The sequence below is a fragment of the Sinohyriopsis cumingii genome, chromosome 4 (genome assembly GCF_028554795.1).
Source record: "Sinohyriopsis cumingii isolate HCF-2022 chromosome 4, ASM2855479v2, whole genome shotgun sequence".
Lineage (NCBI taxonomy): Eukaryota > Metazoa > Mollusca > Bivalvia > Unionida > Unionidae > Sinohyriopsis > Sinohyriopsis cumingii.
The window spans coordinates 148,254,931-148,273,770 of NC_142964.1; the positions used below are offsets into that span (position 1 = coordinate 148,254,931).

Sequence of the window (18,840 nt, forward strand, 5' to 3'; positions counted from 1 at the left end):
AAGGGGGTGGACTAGCAATTTTTTTAATAGATACACTAATCTACTATGAAGTAATAGAAGTACCCCCTAACCTGAACATCAATAATAGCATCGAAATAATGTCAGTAATGATAAATATAGGAACCACAAACATTCAAATAATAAACGCATACGACCCAGGTGGTACCTTCTGCCCTACCAACCTAATCTCACTAAAGGCAATCACTAATAACAACAACAACAATCTAATGATCTGTGGCGACTTCAACGCACACAGTGAATTATGGGGAGGTAAAAAGAAAGATCAAAGAGGAAAATTGGTTGAAAAATGGATAACTGAGAACAATCTGGTCATCTTAAATGACGGGTCGAACACTAGATTAAACCCTGAGGATGGCGCTCTCTCAGCCATAGACCTAAGCATCACTACCCCAAAATTGGCTCAAATCACAAATTGGTGGGTGGATCAGGAAGATACGTTAGGAAGTGACCATTTTCCCATCACAATCAATATTCAAACAAAAATTCAACACATTCCTAACGAAACCCCACCTAAATGGAGGTACCAACAGGCAGACTGGGACCAGTTCCAATTATTACTAGCTAGAGTAAATCCAGATAACTTAGAAAGCCCAAGTATTGACATGTATTATGATAACATAACAGACACAATTATAGAAGCAGCTAGCCGATGCATACCAAAGACAACTAATATCCAAAATAAAAACCCTGTACCATGGTGGACTAAACAGTGCACTATAGCACATAAAGACAAAAAAAGGGCCTTAAATAAATATAAACGCACCAAAAATTCTATCTACTTCCAGCAATATAAAGATAAAGAAAAAGCACTAAAACAAACTATAAAAACTGCTAAAATTAATCTATGGCAAACCTTTTGCTCTAAACTGAGTCTAAAATCAAGCTCAAAACAAATATGGGACAAGATAAAAGCCATAAAACGGAAAGCAACTACCTCAGCCCCAAAAATTAAAAATGCCATAACAAATAAAGATAAGGCAGACCTCCTAGCGAAGCATTTTTCGAACACGAGTAGCAACAAAAATCACACCAAAAACTTTCAAGAACACAAAAAACTAATGGAGGGAACCCAACCTCAAATGTTTCAAGACCAAGGAACAAAAGAATCTCACCTAAATAGCGACATCACAGTACATGAATGGAAGATAGCCCTACGATCCAAAAACGAAACATTCCCTGGTAAGGATCAGTTAGGTTACGTTATCTACAAAAAGCTACCTATCAATATAACAATAGCCATAATCAAACTCTTTAATAGGATATGGGATAAAGGCCAACTACCCACCAAATGGAAACAGGCCATAGTAATACCAATCCCCAAGCTAGGTAAAGATCCCAACAACATAAATTCGTACCGACCCATCTCCCTTACAAACAATATTTGCAAAATAATGGAGACAATAATCGCAAATAGGTTAAAACACCACCTAGAAACCAATAACCTACTCTCCATAAATCAATGTGGCTTTCGGAACAAACGGTCCACAACTGACCAACTTCTCAGATTGGAAACAGACATCAAACTCGCTTTTAACGCACATAGGAAAACCGATCGCAACCTCATAGCGGTTTTTTTAGACCTAGAAAAAGCGTTCGACCTAGTATGGACCAATGGACTAATGGCCAAATTAAACCAATTTGGAATAACTGGACGCTTGTTCAACTGGATTGGCGATTTCCTCACAGGCCGGAAAATTACCACAAGAATAGGCAACACCCATTCGGAAGAATTTTCACTTGAAAATGGAACACCGCAAGGCAGTGTAATAAGTCCGTTACTATTTAACCTAATGGTAAACGACCTTGACCTCAATGTAGCCTCCACAAAAATAAACTTGTCACAATTTTCAGATGATAGTGGCATATGGAGGAATGGAAATCCTGCCAATAACACAGTAGTTAAAGAAATCCAGCAGAGCCTAGACAACATAGGGAGATGGGCGGACAAATGAGGTTTCAAAATATCTCATGAAAAAACTGTGGCAATCATATTCACCCCCAAACGAAATAACAACCTAGTCTATCCAAACTTCTATATACAAAATCAATTTATTAAATACGTAACAGTAGTAAAATTCCTAGGAATGTTCTTTGACAACCACCTCACATGGAAACAGCACATTGAACAACTCACCCAGAATTGTAACAAAGATCTCAATTTACTCAGGAACATCACAGGGACTGACTGGGGATCCAACCAGGAAACCCTCCTCACGATATATAAAAGCCTAATTAGATCAAAACTGGATTACGGTTGCCAAGCATATAACTCGCCTAAGCAGCCTGTACTACAAAAACTTGACACTATCCAGAGAAAAGCCTTGCTATTGTGCACAGGAACACTCCCCTCAACATCATTAGAAGAACTACAAACACTAACAGGAGAACTACCCTTAAAATTACGTAGGCAAGAACTGCTCCTCCGATACTCCATTAGATTAGATACCCACCCAGACAATCATCCCACCAAAATAGCTATAAATAAGTGTAAAGTTATCTTCAAACCCAAAATCATACCTATCACACCAAGTGGCAAAGTAATCCTTGAACTAAGAGAAAAGATACCTCTACTAAAAAAACAGGTAACAAACAATACAGACCAGAACAAATCACCATGGTTACAAAAACCACCAAGGATTAACATTGAAGCTACCAAATTAGGCAATAAAGAAGGACAAGAAAACTTACTAAAACCTGTACTGGTAAACGAAATCAACCAAAAATACCCGGACTATGTTAAAATATATACCGATGGATCAAAAACAAACAACCCACCAAGAACATCAGCAGCAATAATCATCCCTGAATTCAATATACAAACGGGATCCAGATTACCTGACTATTGCTCCATTTACACCACTGAATTCTGGGCTATACTTGAATCACTACAATGGATCAAAGACAACCAAATACCTAAAGCAGTCATTATAAGCGATTCCCTAAGCGTTATCAAATCGATCCAAAATCGCAATACACACTCTAGGGAACAATTCCTTGACAGAGCATGCCAATTAATCGACGATATCACCACAGCACATCAATTAGTCGAGCTCACATTGGAATCTCTGGCAACGAAACAGCAGACAAAGTTGCAAAAACCAAACTAGGAGATCAAAACTCTATCAAGCTTAACTATAGCTCTACAGAAGCAATAAGCTTCGCACAAACATATATAGACCAAACATGTCAAGATTTTTGGAACTCCTCCACAAAAGGGAAAAATCACCATGAAACCCAAAAAAACGTAGATAGGAACATACAGCTACCTAAGGGTACCTATTTAGAAAAGAAAACATAAACAGGATAATAACTGGAAAAACTAAACTAGCAATCAGTTTTGGAAGGTTTATAGGACCCAAACCAGCAACCATTAACTGCTTTAACTGCCACACCACCGAAGATCTACACCACGTATTCAATATATGCCCAAAATATCAACCCGCTCGGAAAATATTTATCAAAAACCAAAAAGAGATTGGATTACCACACACATACCCAGAGTTACTTATGGACTCTAATAAAAATAAACAATCAGCATATAAAAATATAAATCAATTCATAGACTCAGCAGGACTTAGGAAGAAAATATAATTACTATCCCCACAAAACTAAAAGACCCAGTAACTAGCTAAATAAATGTAGAAGCCACCACATAAAAAACCATAACATATCATTCAATTTTATAAAAGTATTAATAAATAATTCACTTACGAAGCACCTATAAAAAACTAAGGAAACCGCAAAATCGGATGTCCTAGATGTCCTTAACGAACCGAGTAATCAGCTAGGATTCCTGTCCTGGATGTCCTTAACGAACCGTGTAATCGACTAGGACTCCGGTCTCTTGCTAAATAAAGTATAAATAACATTCAATCTCGAAAAACATCAATTAATAAATACCTTAAAGAGGTAATATCTAAAAACTTATTAATAACATAACGTAGGAAACACACCCTAAACACCTCGACTAGTAATACCATAATAATCTTGAAAATCTCTCTTCATACATGATATCTACTAAGAACCTCTATAAACAGCATATAGAACATCCCCCCTCCTTTTAGAACATTTTGAAGAAGAAAAAAAAATCTCGAAAAAAAAAAAAAATCTCGAAAAAAAAAAAAAATCTCGAAAAAAAGAAAGAAAAAAAAAAGGCAAATGCAACAAGAAACCAGCGATGTAAAGCAAGCAGGACCGTTCCCGAGCTCTCCTTCCCACTAATGACAGCCAACCATTCAACTGTAGGGACCTTTATGGACCCACAGATTGAGGCCAAACTATCAGGGTTCCTTGAATCCGTAAAAGCCTGGGGGAGGTGGCACCATCCCCTTCCCCAGGAACAACTAGCAGGCTGCGGTGCAGTCAGAAAAAAGTGGCACATGCACAATTGTGCGAACGCTACTATAATTAAACTCAACAACAAAAAAATGATTGGGAATGATTTTATGGAAGTTCGCAAAAATTAGCAAAAACTTCTATCGTTAGGTCGTATGTACAGATCATCGGTAAACTGCACTGCCAAAAAGATTTTCCTCTGGACTGTTGGCAGTTTGATTGTTTATACCCGAAACAAAGGTATTATTCTTATGTATATGCTATCGATATTCTGACAATAAAGTATGATTGAGAAGATTGTATTGTTCATGTCTGTGTGTGATATCCATACTACACATCCAGTATTATTAGAAGATTGTATATTTGACATCTATAATATATTAATGAAGTATGATTTACAAACTTTTCTCATTGACTTTATTTTCGCTAGATGTTTCTAGATAAATTGACATGGAAAAACTTAATTGGGATAAGAATACAGGTATTAAAATTTTGAAAACTTTATCCAGAATTAAAAATGCACGATATAAATAAACTTGCTTACTCTTACTCATGTAGAACAAATGGATTATCCCACATTAATTGGTATTGGGGGAATGGAGGAAACATCAGGAATGTCGCCCTATAACACGCGATAACCGCATTTTGCGCATTTTAATGAATTATCATTAAACTTGGATAACATAAACTACATTATGGAGAAACTATTTCCATTTATCGTCCAGAGTTTTAGTCTAATTTCTGTGAGCAGTTTGATAACCATATAATGATCATGCTACTCCATGGTTTAAACCTGTTAAAACATTTGAAACGCAAGTCACGGATAAATGTGATAAGTAGAATAGTTGGACTATTTGGGGACAATGGAAATCCCAGTAAAAAGGTCGTGGAACCGTTTGGGGACAATATTTATAGGTACTATGGAAATCCCAGTCAAAATGGTCGTGGGACCTTTTGGAGACAATGGGACGTACCAGTTATATAGGAACAATGGGAATGGAAAAGATGAGGTGACGTCACGGTACTGAAGATTGGTAACAATCTTTCAACAATGCTGCAAGTGGCTGACCTCAATCGGGACCAAAGAGCGGGAAAAAACACATATAACGTTTGGCAGGACATAGACATATATAATACATACAACATACAGACATCGCTTGATGAGCAATCATCAATCACACAGACAACTATATAACCGACTAACAAACATTTTACGCAAGAAAGCAAATTTTTTCGAGGCAAATGAGTGGCTCTGAAAAGGGCCTTGGTGTTTTGTTAACATCATTCGGTTAACATTGAGGGCATTACATAGGTATTCTTCTCTTCCTCAAACTTCTTCCTACTTCTGGACCGTAGATGAGGACTTGTTTCAGACAGCCATGTTTTTTCACATAAATTGTCTCTCAAAAAGAGATATTATTCATTTTGTCAAAATCAATTAAAACTCAAAATCCCTTATTTTTGCTCCATGACGTACGTGTGTGAATTCGTGAATGTAGGTCCTTATTCTAAAAATTCAAAACCAAGAGACACTTACGTTTTCTTTCTTGTCTATTCTGGTACAAATTGTACAATCCAATTCACAACACAACACTTCAAAAAGTTCACTGACTTCTTCTGTCTTTCTTCACTCTCTCTGTTCTATGAATTTCTTCACTTTCACAATTTTTTTCCTTCTCTTCTTCTTCACTTTCTCGTCGTCTTCTTGTCTTCTCATTTTTCTCTTCTGGAAGTGTTAGGGTTCTTCTATTCGGGAGGGTACCTCTTCTTCCTGCTCTGAACCCCTCTTTTCCTCTTGCTCCTGTTGCTTTTAGGGCATTCTGAAGACCAATGTCCTTTCTCTTGACAGTGATAACAAGTATCTTAACTTTTGTCTCTTCTCACACCTGTCTTGATTTTCTGATTCAACAGTCGACGAAACAAGATCAAAAGACCCAGCACAATTTTATAACTGTTGGATCGTTTGCCTTTGTACATGTGGTTGCAAGATACGTATTTGCTGAACGGAGTGGATGTCCGCATGAGACTGAATCGTAACAGTGCACCTTTCCATTTAATAGCTGAGTCTGCCTATCACAAAACAGTCATCCAGGAAGCCAGACTCTACGTACTAGGTGTGGAAGTGGTACCAAATTGGAAAACTTAATCAGTTACGCTGTTAGCAGAACGATCGCAAAGTATCCGATACGATGCATGGAAGTGAAAACTTTTACCATTGCCGTTGGACATCAATCGATGATCGAAGATCATCTGTTCCAAGGACAGTTATCCAAACGTTTGATCATTTGTATCGTCAAAAATACAGTCTTCAATGGAGCCTTCGAGGAAATTCCTTTTGAGTTTCAGCATTACAACGCGTCCAAGATCGACGTCAGTCTTGATGGCAAAAACTTGTGTACCAGGCCTTTCGAACCTGACTTTAGTGATGAAAAGAAGAATTACTTGAGATAGTACTTGTCCTTGCACGAAGCCACGGGGCAGTTTGGAACCAACACCAGTCACGGCATTACGTACGAGGATTATACAGAAAGTTACACTTTGTGGGCATATGATTTCACTCCAGACCAAGGCAGCGACGAGGGACATTTCGAACCTATAAAATTCGGCCAAATCCGTGTGGAACTTTAGTTGGCAAAGCCAATTCCCGTAAACAACACGGTGAACGTCATCTTGTATGACGAATTCGTCAACACGATAGAAATCAACAGTTTAAGAGAAGTCATTCTAGATGATTAGAAATTATGGAAGACACTTATCCCTCTTTGAATGGTACAGAATCTATGGAAATGGAATGGGAGGATACCGTGGAAGCCAAAGCCCAAGACAAAGACGAAGTGGACATGGTGATGAGGTCCAGATGGCCAGAACAGGAACAACATTTAGTCTCCTGGTTTGCCAAACACCTGACAGAAAAAAAGTACGGAACTGATCAAGAAATATTGCTATGGTTGTCAAAACGATCATCCCAGTCAAATTCAACACGATAACTGTTTGATGATGAGTCAAGAAGAAAACTTGGACGAGTACCTGGAGGACGCATGGAGTCTCATCTTGAAAGAAGCCGTGTTGCATCAATGGTATAAAGACTTGCGTTATCGTTCCTCTCCTCAATAGATGGCTCTATAGATCCATCACAACGAAGCTCTTTCGGCTATGTGGATAGTAGATATTGTGCCTTTTTCCTTTTTCCGTGTGTGGATAGTAGATTTTGGGGTTTGTGGATATTATATAATAGTTTTTCTTCTTCCTATGTGTGGATAGTAGATTTTGGGGTTTGTAGATATTATATAATAAGTTTTCTTCTTCCGGTGTGTGAATAGTAGATTTTTGGGCTTGTTGTTTCTCCTTCCCGTGTGTGGATAGTAGATTTTTGGGTTTGTGGATAGTATATAACAGTTGTTTCTTCTTCCCGAGCGTGGATAGTAGATTTGGGGGTTTGTGGATAGTACGTAATAGTTTTTTCTTTCTTCGCATGTGTGGATAGTAGATATTGTGGTTTTTAACATTTCCTTTGTGGATAGTAGATAATATGTGAAGTTATTGTAGGGGATGTTTTCCTTTACGTCCGTGCTTGAAGTATACAAGGGGAAGCGTTCATCATTCGAGTCATTCAACATTGAATAAACCAAGATGGCTTCAAACCGCCTTGACAGAGGAGATGATTATTAAACTGGATAAGGATCGTTACTCTTATAGCCCCCATCACGTAAAGATGAAAATCAACAACTTACGAAAGTCAAATTAAATGATAAGATATCTCCTTAAATAAGATAAGGAGGAGAATGAGGATGAAAAGGACAGAATAAGAATGAGGTCATGGAATGAAAAGATAGAAAATGAAGAGGATAATGAGAAGAGGAAGAACGAGGAGGAGGAAAAGGAAAGGCAGAAAGATGAATAGAATGAAAAGAAGAAGAAAACAAAGAGTGTAGGGCAGAAATTAAGAAGCTGGTGGAGGAAAAGAAGAAACCAGATGAATAAAAAGAAGAAACCCAAAGGCCCTTTTCAGGGCCACTCATATGCCTCCAAAAGATTTGCTTTCTTGCCTAAGTAAACAACTTTTCTTCTCGGAGTAAAATAATTGGTTCTTATCAAGGACATACAGGGGCTACATGACTTTTTGTATGTAAACAAGATCAAGTGATCCTCTATTGCGCAATTAGGCATTTACAAAATTGCGCATTACTTAGTTTTAATAGTGATGCTTAGAGAGAGAGATCTCACAGTCTGGGCTTAAAAATGCTTGATGTCAAGTCGTTTCCTTCTGTTGTAGCCAGTTTTCGAGTTATATCTTTATTTTTCTTCAGATTATTTGTATTCTAAAAAATTAATTCGTTTCTCTGGAAATATTTTTATGCTCATACAGAATTCTTGATCAAAGACATTTATTAAAAATCTTATTCGGATTTCAAACACCGGATTACTTCTTGCGTTTCTACAAGGAACTGTAGACAATAACACAATACAGGATACAGCATATATCATCGCCTTCCATCTTGGATTTTTCGTCGGGACTAGAACTTGAATTCATTAGAACATTTCGTTATTAGGACTTCTAAACTTTTGTTCGTTAATTATTTTAGGATTAGTTTTGGATTTGATTTTTAAAACCGTAAGTTCTTATTTTTTCGTTTTTACAGTATTTTTCCAGGGAAATAAATTTTTTTGTTAAATTTTTCAAAGCTTTTTGTTTTCTCTCTTTCTTGTGTTACTGTTTATTCGAGCGTAAACACGTAACACTCTAAATTTGCTTAATATCCTATAATGACTAATATAACAATGAGATATCCGGGATATAATTTGCGCTTACATAAATTTACATAAAATAACAGATGTCGTTATAGCTTATCGATTTCTAGGTCAATAAAAAATATTTTCCAGAATCAGCAATAAATTAAAATAAACTAGCTGAAACATAATAAAGTTAAAGGTTTAATTACTGTAGAAACAGCCATGTAAAGTTTTGCAAACATAACCGTTTTTCTGTTTTATTTGTGCGTCTTGTCTATGTTTTGTATTTGCCTTTGAATTAGCGCCCAGGCCAGTTAGATACTAGTTTCGCACTGTTAGTTGTCAGTTTATTGCATTTATATATTTGATTGTTTTTGACTAGCATATTTTCTTGCTTTTACGTATTGCATTATATTTCTTTAAATTATCCTATAAGATTCAGTAAATGACGGAATAAAATAATCTGCCACACACACACTCCCAAAAAAGAATGAAAACAGGATAATCCGATCTTAAAATGTTTTAAGACTGCAGACCCTCTAGTATATATTTATGTAATCAATGAGGAGGTATCATCGAGAAACATCTTAAAACGAAATCATTACAGCACAATACCTGTTACACCCTACGACCTACAGTTAACATTTTTAGGAAACCTTTTCATTAAATATAGCCAAAAAAGATATTTTTTGTTGAAACGATGGAGAAATCAAAATGTATGAAAGGTGAGTGCAAAACAAAATTAAGTGACAATCAAAATTTTTGTGATACGTTTTTTACCTAACTAGACTAAGTTAATTTCAAACTCGTGACCTCTTGTTTGCCAAGCGTTCACACAGAAAGAAATACAAATGTTGGTGTTTTTATATTAGATTTCATAACTTCTTTTTATCGATGTAGTAACGCAACCGTTAATAGCATTGGCATAGAAAGGATAAACAAAGTCATACAAAGCGATGGGTTTTGGCTTATAAAATGTACAAGAAAAAGAAACTCCACGTGAAGTAGAAACATTTTGTATTGACACTAGTGGCTTTGCAACTTGTGACACTATAATGATTCTACTTCACTCGTGAAATGTTTCATTATATCGACTCCAGAAATCCTGGATATCCTCTATAAATTTACCAAAATAAGACTCAAACAGAGAATAAACCCAACGCATGAAAAATAGTTCTCAAGGCAGTCCGCTTATGTAAAATAGCCGCTATTTGCGCAGCTAGAAATTAAGTGTCATTACATTATAAAGTTACCTATGTGGTGTAGTCATTTACCTGGGTCTATCATAGCGCTTTAAACTCTGGTAGGGATTGGACTTAAATGACGTGGTTGTATCTTCTGTATATTATTAAACAATGGAGATACAATTATAACACAATTTTAATAATTGCAATAACAGTGCAATGAAAGAAAATTATGAAGTCCAGGAAAAGTATGAGGGTCACTTAAAATTTTTAATGATTTACGACCTGCTGTAAATCGGCCGCATATGATTTTTGTTGCAGCAAATTGATAGACCAGCGTATAACAGATAGGCCAAATAGGACATAATAACGCCAGACTTATACCATCTTGGGGACTTTTTCTATTCCAAACTTATAACCATCAAAGGGACTTTTTCTGTCCCAGACTTATACCCATCATATGGACTTTTTCTATTCCAGACTGTAGAGCGCAACACAAATGATTGAAATTACTCAGCCATATCCTTTTATGATTTGAATCAGTTTACTTGTATAATTTCATGTTTTAAATTTTCCACATTGATGCTAAATTTTCCTTCAAGTTTTTCCAGCCTTAAATTAAACTTTTTATGTATTTATTTGATTAATACTGAAAAACCTTTCTTTCTTTCCACTGTGTAGTACCGCTTCTTTAAATAATGGTTGATTTCAATAATTCTCCAGTGTCTTAGAATGAATGAATGAATGAATGAATGAATGAATGAATGAATTCGCAGAGCCGTTATTTTCTTTCTTTCTTTTGTATCTTTTATTTATTTATTTATTTATTTATCTATCTTTTATTTTTTTCCAGATACATCAAACTGTGTGGGTCGTTCTTATAACATTCTAATTATTGGGATTGTGGTAGGCTGTGGTGTCCTACTTCTTGTTACAGTCGTAGGAATCATTTGGAAACTGAAGCGACGAGGTCCAACACAGAGAAATTTAAACGATGACGCAACTATCTATGCAAACCTCGGGAGGAATAAACATAGAAAAAAGAAACGGTATGAAAAGGAGGCCTTGTTTGATGATATGGATATTACTAGTTAAAGGAATGATGACATCAGCAAAATATTTTTTGGCTAATACAACTTATAAATTTGACTTTTTATTTCGTTACAGTTAAATAAGACGAATAAAGACATCAGCTGAGAATTTAATAACTTCTTTAAGAATTATTTTATATGCTGTTTCAGTCTGTCTGTCTGTCTCTGTCTGTCTCAGGTAAACCAAAACTCTGCCCTCAATCATGGAGAAAAGTCAGGCAGAAAATATCAACTAAATATTTAAATCAGCATGAACATTTAAAGACATATATGACGATTGGAGTTAGAAAATTCATAAATAAAGTACTTTGTAACCTCACTTCGCAAAACATATATATATTTGCCTGCTTTAGTGTGCATCTCGATACGGAATATAACCGCAGCATTTATCAAATCCTTTTCTTACATTTAATACAAACTTATTCGTCTATTGTAAATGTTGCGATATTTCTTTGAAAATTAATGACCTTTCCAACATTTGATTTTGCATTTGAACTCGAGGAAACTGCTCAACAGCTTTCACACATTTGGTTTTATGTTTGAGAATGGGGAAACTGTTCAAGAAGCTTTCAAAAATTGGATATTACATTATAATTTGAGAATGGAGAAACTGTTCAAGAAGCTTTCAAATTTGTTATATTACATTTGAACACGAGGAAACTGTTCAACAGCTTTCAAACATTTGCTTTGATAGATTTGAGCATGGGGAAACTGTTCAACAGCTTTCAAACATTTGTTTTGATAGATTTGAGCATGGAGAAACTGTTCAACAGCTTTCAAACATTTGTTTTGATAGATTTGAGCATGGGGAAACTGTTCAAGAAGCTTTCAACATTTTGATATTGCATTTGAACATTGGGAAACTCTTCAATAGCTTTCAAACATTTAGTTTTACATGTGAACACGATGAAACCCTTCAATAGCTTTCAAACATTTAGTTTTACATTTGAACACGATGAAACCCTTCAATAGCTTTCAAACATTTAGTTTTACATTTGAACACGATGAAACCCTTCAATAGCTTTCAAACATTTAGTTTTACATTTGAACACGATGAAACCCTTCAATAGCTTTCAAACATTTAGTTTTACATTTGAACACGATGAAACCCTTCAATAGCTTTCAAACATTTAGTTTTACATTTGAACACGATGAAACCCTTCAACAGCTTTCAATCATTTGGCTTTACATTTGAGTACGAGGAAACTGTTAAATAGCTTTGAAGCATTTGAATTTACATTTGAACTCGAGGAAACTGTTCAACAGCTTTCAGACATTTGATTTTGAATATGAATACAATGAAACTGTTGAAACTTTTCAACAGCTTTCCAACATTTAATTTTACATTTGAACACGAGGAAACTGTTCAACAGCTTTCAAACATTTGGTATTATATATTTGAGCATGGGGAAACTGTTCAAGACGCTTTCAAACATTTGATATTGCATTTGAACATTGGAAAACTGTTCAATAGCTTTCAAACATTTGATTTTACATTTGAACACAAAAAAATTGTTCAGTAGCTTTCAAACATTTGAATTTGATTTTATATTTGAACACGAGGAAACTGTTCAACAGTTTTCAAACATTTGATTTTACATTTGAACACGAGGAAACTGTTCAATAGTTTTCAAGCATTTGATTTTACATTTGAACACAAGGAAACTGTTCAACAGCTCTCAAACATTTGGTATAATATTTGAGCATGGGGAAACTGTTCAAGAAGCTTTTAAAACTTTGATATTGCATTTGAACATTGGGAAACTAACTGTTCAATAGCTCTCAAACATTGATTTTGCATATTTACATGGAAAAACACTTTAATACGGTTTCAAACATTTGATATTGGATTTGAACAAGGGAAACCTGTTCAAAAAGCGTTCAGTGTGATCTTTGGTTTGAACATGGGAAACTGTTCAATAAGTGTTTAGACATAGACATGTGATATTGCATTCGAAGATAGGGAAAATGTACAGTAATCTTTTAGACATAGACGTGTGATATTGCATTCGAAGATAGGGAAAATGTACAGTAATCTTTTAGACATAGACATGTGATATTGCATTCGAAGATAGGGAAAATGTACAGTAATCTTTTAGACATAGACGTGATATTGCATTCGAAGATAGGGAAAATGTTCAGTAATCTTTTAGACATAGACATGTGATATTGCATTCGAAGATAGGGAAAATGTACAGGAAGCTTTTATACATTTCATTGTCAAATATACAGATGAAATATATTTTCTTTGGAATAAAATCTTTTGTAAAACAGGAAATATTGATATATACTAAATAATCATTATCATTTTAAGCAACTTCTTAATAGCGCTATGTGCCAAGTTGTAGCTTTAATCAAAATAAGATGTAGAGAACATCAAAAGGAAGGATGTTCAAAGGTAAACATTCTATATTAATGACCATACATTGTACAGTCTAGTATAATGTTATAGGTTACACAGAAAATGTTAAATCTGTATGCGGATTGGAATTAGATGAATGGACTGCAAACTGCATGATGTTCACGTGAAGATCATCTGTAGTGATTAACGATGTTTTTGCTGATTCGTCCAGTACAGTGTTCATAGTGATGGACAATGATAATGTTGCTTCAGCAGATTTTAAGAGTAATTACATACTTTTGTATAATACAAAATCATCACCATGTCTGTCTTTTTTTTATAAACTCCATACTGTACTTCTGTCATGACATTTGAGAAAAGGATGGATGTTTTTAAAAAAAATCTGTTTTATGTCTATAATGTAAAGGAGGGCGGTAAGCTGGTTGGTTGCCTTGCTGGTAGGTAGGTTGCTTGATTCCTTTAACAGTGTGTCCGCAAACCACTATCCGTAGAGTGCCGATCATATTTTACATTTTTTAAGATGACGCGTTAAAATGTATATCGAAGAAATGTATCTCCACCATTAACTTTGACTGGAAAAAGGATATTCCACTGCAAAGATAAAATTATTATCACTTTAGTTTCTGCATGATAGATAATGCCAACAGTGACTACTGGAGTGTACCAAAAGCTTTGTAGGGGTGAGCAATATAATCGTTGATTATATTCTGATTCCCATTTTACCTGCTCACTTCTCAAAATTGTAGATCATTTTATTGTAACCATTTATAGCATTGCGATAATTTTCGTAAAGTAGTCGTAATATTTGATTAGCCAGGTGAACATATGCCACAGGTCATCTAATTCACCTGTTGGTTAACCTTTGTATGTCTTTATGGTGGATCTATGAGAAAGATATATAAGTACGATAGTGGTAACACAGTGGCCGGGGGAACGTATTCCACTGACTTGTTAAAATTGTACGACGTAATGGAAAGGAAGGATAGATCACACATTTGTGATAGTAACACTACTGATGACGATCTGTTTCTTTCTTCCAGGGACAAGCCAGAAACAACTTCAACAAAGATACTAAAGTATGGCGTGAGACCAAGGATTGTTCTCTGTCTGTCTTTCTCTCTTTCTCTCTCTCTCTCTTTATATATATATATATATATATATATATATATATATATATATATATATATATATATATATATATATATATATATATATATATATATATATATATATATATATATATATATATATATATATAGCACGTATATTCACTGGCATGCGCTATAATCTGATTATCTGATTACGAACTGCACCTACTGAATATTAATAATTTGTAATGTTAATGAAATTGAAAATATCTCGACCTTGTAACTAAATGTATGACTCCGAAAAAATTGAACACACAAGCTACGAAAGCTAATGGTTACCTGCCCACATTAGTGGCAGATAGAGTGATCTCCCCTTGATATCGAGGTTGTGATTACTTCATTTACTACTGGGGCGGAAGGATCTAACTCGTTGGGGGAGGCTCGGAGGTTACATCCATATTATGATAGATTAAGTATTATCGAAGAAACGTATATTTACAAACAAATTGGTTTTTTCAGATACGTTGTCTGATCATAATTCTTAGTTGAATAGGTACGAAGTTGAGAGAGTTACATCTTCTTACCACGGAGAGGCCATTTCTGGTCCTCTAAGGTATGTGAGACAGCTTTTAGATAGATAACCCAGTTCATGCACTGACTTCATATGCCAATTCGCGACTTTTATGAAAGGGGAAAATACGCAGCGGAAAATCGAGCGGAGGTCGTCCTTAGTAAACTACCAGAAACGCTGCCACGACTGGCCCCGCTTGGTTTAACTGGGCCTTATAACATGAAAGGTACAGAAAAAGAAGCTTGATACTGGACTCTGCCATCCATCTCATTGTGTATAAAATGTCAGCTACAGAACAGATTATCTCTAATACACTGCTTGTTGCGAATTACCTACTACCTGAGCCGAAGTGTGTTAATTGATTTTAGATTATTTTTCGACATCTCGGAGCGGATATCCTATTTTTTCCAGGACGAAAGTACCTGCACCGAAATGTCTTCCTTTCCCGTTTGAGGCCGTAGTTTTATACCAGGATGTTGACAGAGAAAGAGAAGGACAAAACACCTGTGGACACAAACACAAGATTTCCTAGATTGATGTTCAAAAGGCAGAGTTGCTTTTTATCACTGAGAGATCTAACAAGAGCGATGAAGCTTGTGAGCATACCTTTTCATCTCTATGTGAATGGGGTGACGCTGATGCATTGTATGCAATATGAGACGAAGCAGCACAAACCTGTCTAAATTGGCGGCACACAATGCTCGCAGAACGTCATGACTAGGATACAGTTACTTTCAAACTACCATTAAGAAAGTTCTCTCTTAGAAGAAAAACACAGTGAATCCACATTCAATGTGTACTTGAACATTAAACTGAGCACCAGATGGATTGCGGCGAGAGATCCAAAGAGAGCTTGTGTGATGCGTGGTATGCAAACTGAACAAAGGTCTTCCTTATTTTGGCATAAATGGTAAGATGGACTCTGGTGATGACCTGATGCTATCTGAGATGTATGGCAGAGTCTGGTAATGACATAATTTTATCTTGAGTGATTGTTTCCCCAGTTTTGGTATTGGGACGGTTTATGGGATATTTGGTCCATAAAACCTGTCCATACTGCTATGTGCGACGTGTTATTTGAGTACGCTTGCTTTGATCTCAATCGTGTTCATATGTAGCCGAAAAAGACGATTTTCCTTCGAACCTTCTCGGTATCAGGCCTCTTGGTTAACCCGAAAAACGTTTCACAAGTTGAGTTGGTGAGGGTGGAGCATGGGCTGTTTGCTGACCGGAATAACTTGCATCGCTTCATGGCTGATAGGCCTTCCTGACTGCGAAACCCTTCGAAAAGGCAGTGACGTCAGAATTTAAGCTAATGGCATCCGCGTCGCACTATGTGCACTTAACCTTTAGCGCTCCTAGTTTTCCAGCTCACTGACATTCGGTCCAAGTAGCACATTTGACATGAATAGCAACTGGAGCAAGCAAGACCTGTTGAATGGTTCTCAACGACGTGTTGCATTTTTTGCTATATCTTGCACTTTATCCTGCCCGTTGTCTAAATATGTAAGACAAAATTAGAGGAGATAATATAGACAGGTGTAGTATGCACGCGTCTAGAGAGTGTACATATCGTGCTGCACATTATAAGAAAATTTATATGCAAGAAGGACCCACGTGGCAGACTATGCAGGAAAAGTATCGAAGTGTAGCTGTTAATACTTACGAAGTGAACATTATAGTACCAATTCTAATTAAAAAAACTTACATGTAGGAAAAACCAATTGATCGCATATGCAGGTAAAGTCATCGAAGCGTCGCTTATGATAACGACACCGTGGATGCCATGATTATGCTATGTGTAGAAAACTTACCTATATGTATCCCACCGCAGCCAATATATTTTGCGTTATCTGTAGCACACTCAATACCTGCACATAAAATAAAGCTAAACCAATGCGAAGGCACACACTAATGACCCGAGAAGATACCTACGAAGGGCGCCTATCTTGTGAGACGACAAAGTTATAATTCTGCAAAAGACAAAAATCGTCGTCGTCGAAGGAAAAATGAGAGAAAACGCATCCCTTAGAAGGAAAAATTATAGCAGCTTGCACTAACGTAGACTACTTCCACGGTATCTTGTAGGTTTAGATTGCGAGGCCTCTCGTCAGGAAAGAGCGTGCTGCTCGGCACAGGCAGTAGTGGTAACTGAAGTATTCATAGTTGGTGCTAATCCCTGCGGAAAAGGAGATGACTACAACTTCTTCCCATGTGGCCAGGGAACCTTTAGCTATGTTAGCTAAAGCGTTTAGCCTGGACGGGCTGGATTTACGAGATAGTAGTAGTTCTCCTAAGATAGTATTGTCGTGTAAAGTATTTGAAGAAAGTAGTAGAGCTGGTCCGAATATATTGTACTTTCCAAGGAAGGAATATACATTGTATATTGTGATAGGTTTCACTCAGCATGTTAATTTGTATTGTAAACGTAAATGAGGATTGTAAATATATGAGTGGACTGCCAGCTGTGTGTTTCTTATGTGAGGATTCATTTGTAGTGATTAATGAAACTTTAACTGATTCATCCGGTAAAATTTTGCTTATAGAAATGAACATTTGATAATAGGTTCTTAATCAGATTTGAATGAAAATTTAAACATCATTTCTGGTTTTTGTAAACTACCTACTGTACCTCTACCTTGATATGGGAGAAAAAAGTTGTTATGTTTTATTGTTTTATGTCTATTATGCCTTGTCACAGTTGGAAGGTAAGATGGCTGCTTCGCTGATAGGTTGATTGCTTCTTTAACAGCATGTCAGTACACTGCTAGCTATATAGTGTTGTTTTAAAGTTAAATTTTACATTTTAAAATGAGTAAATAGTAAAATGTAAAACTGCACCACCACCGCACAATTTTAATTAGAAAAGAGAGAAACCTTTTGTTGTCACGATACTATTAGTCTGAACTTATTTTCATGCATGATGATTAATGGCGACAATGGTTACTAGAGTGTGCTAAACGCTTTGTAGGGGTGAGCTACGAATGTGTGCTAAACGATGTGCAGGGGTGAGCTACTAGAGAGTGCTCAACGCTTTGTAGGGGTGAGCTTCTAGAGTATGCTAAACGCTTTGTAAGGGTGAGCTACTAAAGTGTGCAAAACACTTTGTAAGGGGTGAGCTACTAGAGTGTGATAAACGCTTTGCAGGGGTGAGCTACTAGAGTGTGGTAAACCCTTTGTACGGGTGAGCTACTAGAGTGTGCTAAATGCTTTGCAGGGTTGAGTTACTAGAGTGCTACACGCTTTGCAGGGGTGATCTACTAGAGTGTGCTAAATACTTTACATGAGTGAGCTACTACAGTGTGCTAAACGCGTTGTAGGGGTGAGCTACTTGAGTGTGATAAACGCTTTGTATGGATGAGCTTTTAGAGTGTGCTAAATGCTTTGTAGGGGTGAGTTACTAGAGTGTGCTAAACGCTTTGTATGGGTGAGTTACTATAGTGTGCTAAACGCTTTG

General features: G+C 36.2%; 1 protein-coding gene across 2 annotated transcripts in view; it reads left to right on the top strand.

Moving 5' to 3' along the window:
• Positions 1-18,840, top strand: part of LOC149802307 (peroxidasin-like) — a 60,923-nt gene that overhangs the window by 20,179 nt on the left and 21,904 nt on the right. For both annotated transcript variants that reach the window (XM_089956733.1, XM_089956734.1), the window contains exons 7-8: positions 11,125-11,320; positions 14,765-14,800. In XM_089956733.1, the coding sequence (XP_089812859.1) occupies positions 11,125-11,320; positions 14,765-14,800 (232 nt within the window). The remainder of the gene's footprint in view (positions 1-11,124; positions 11,321-14,764; positions 14,801-18,840) is intronic.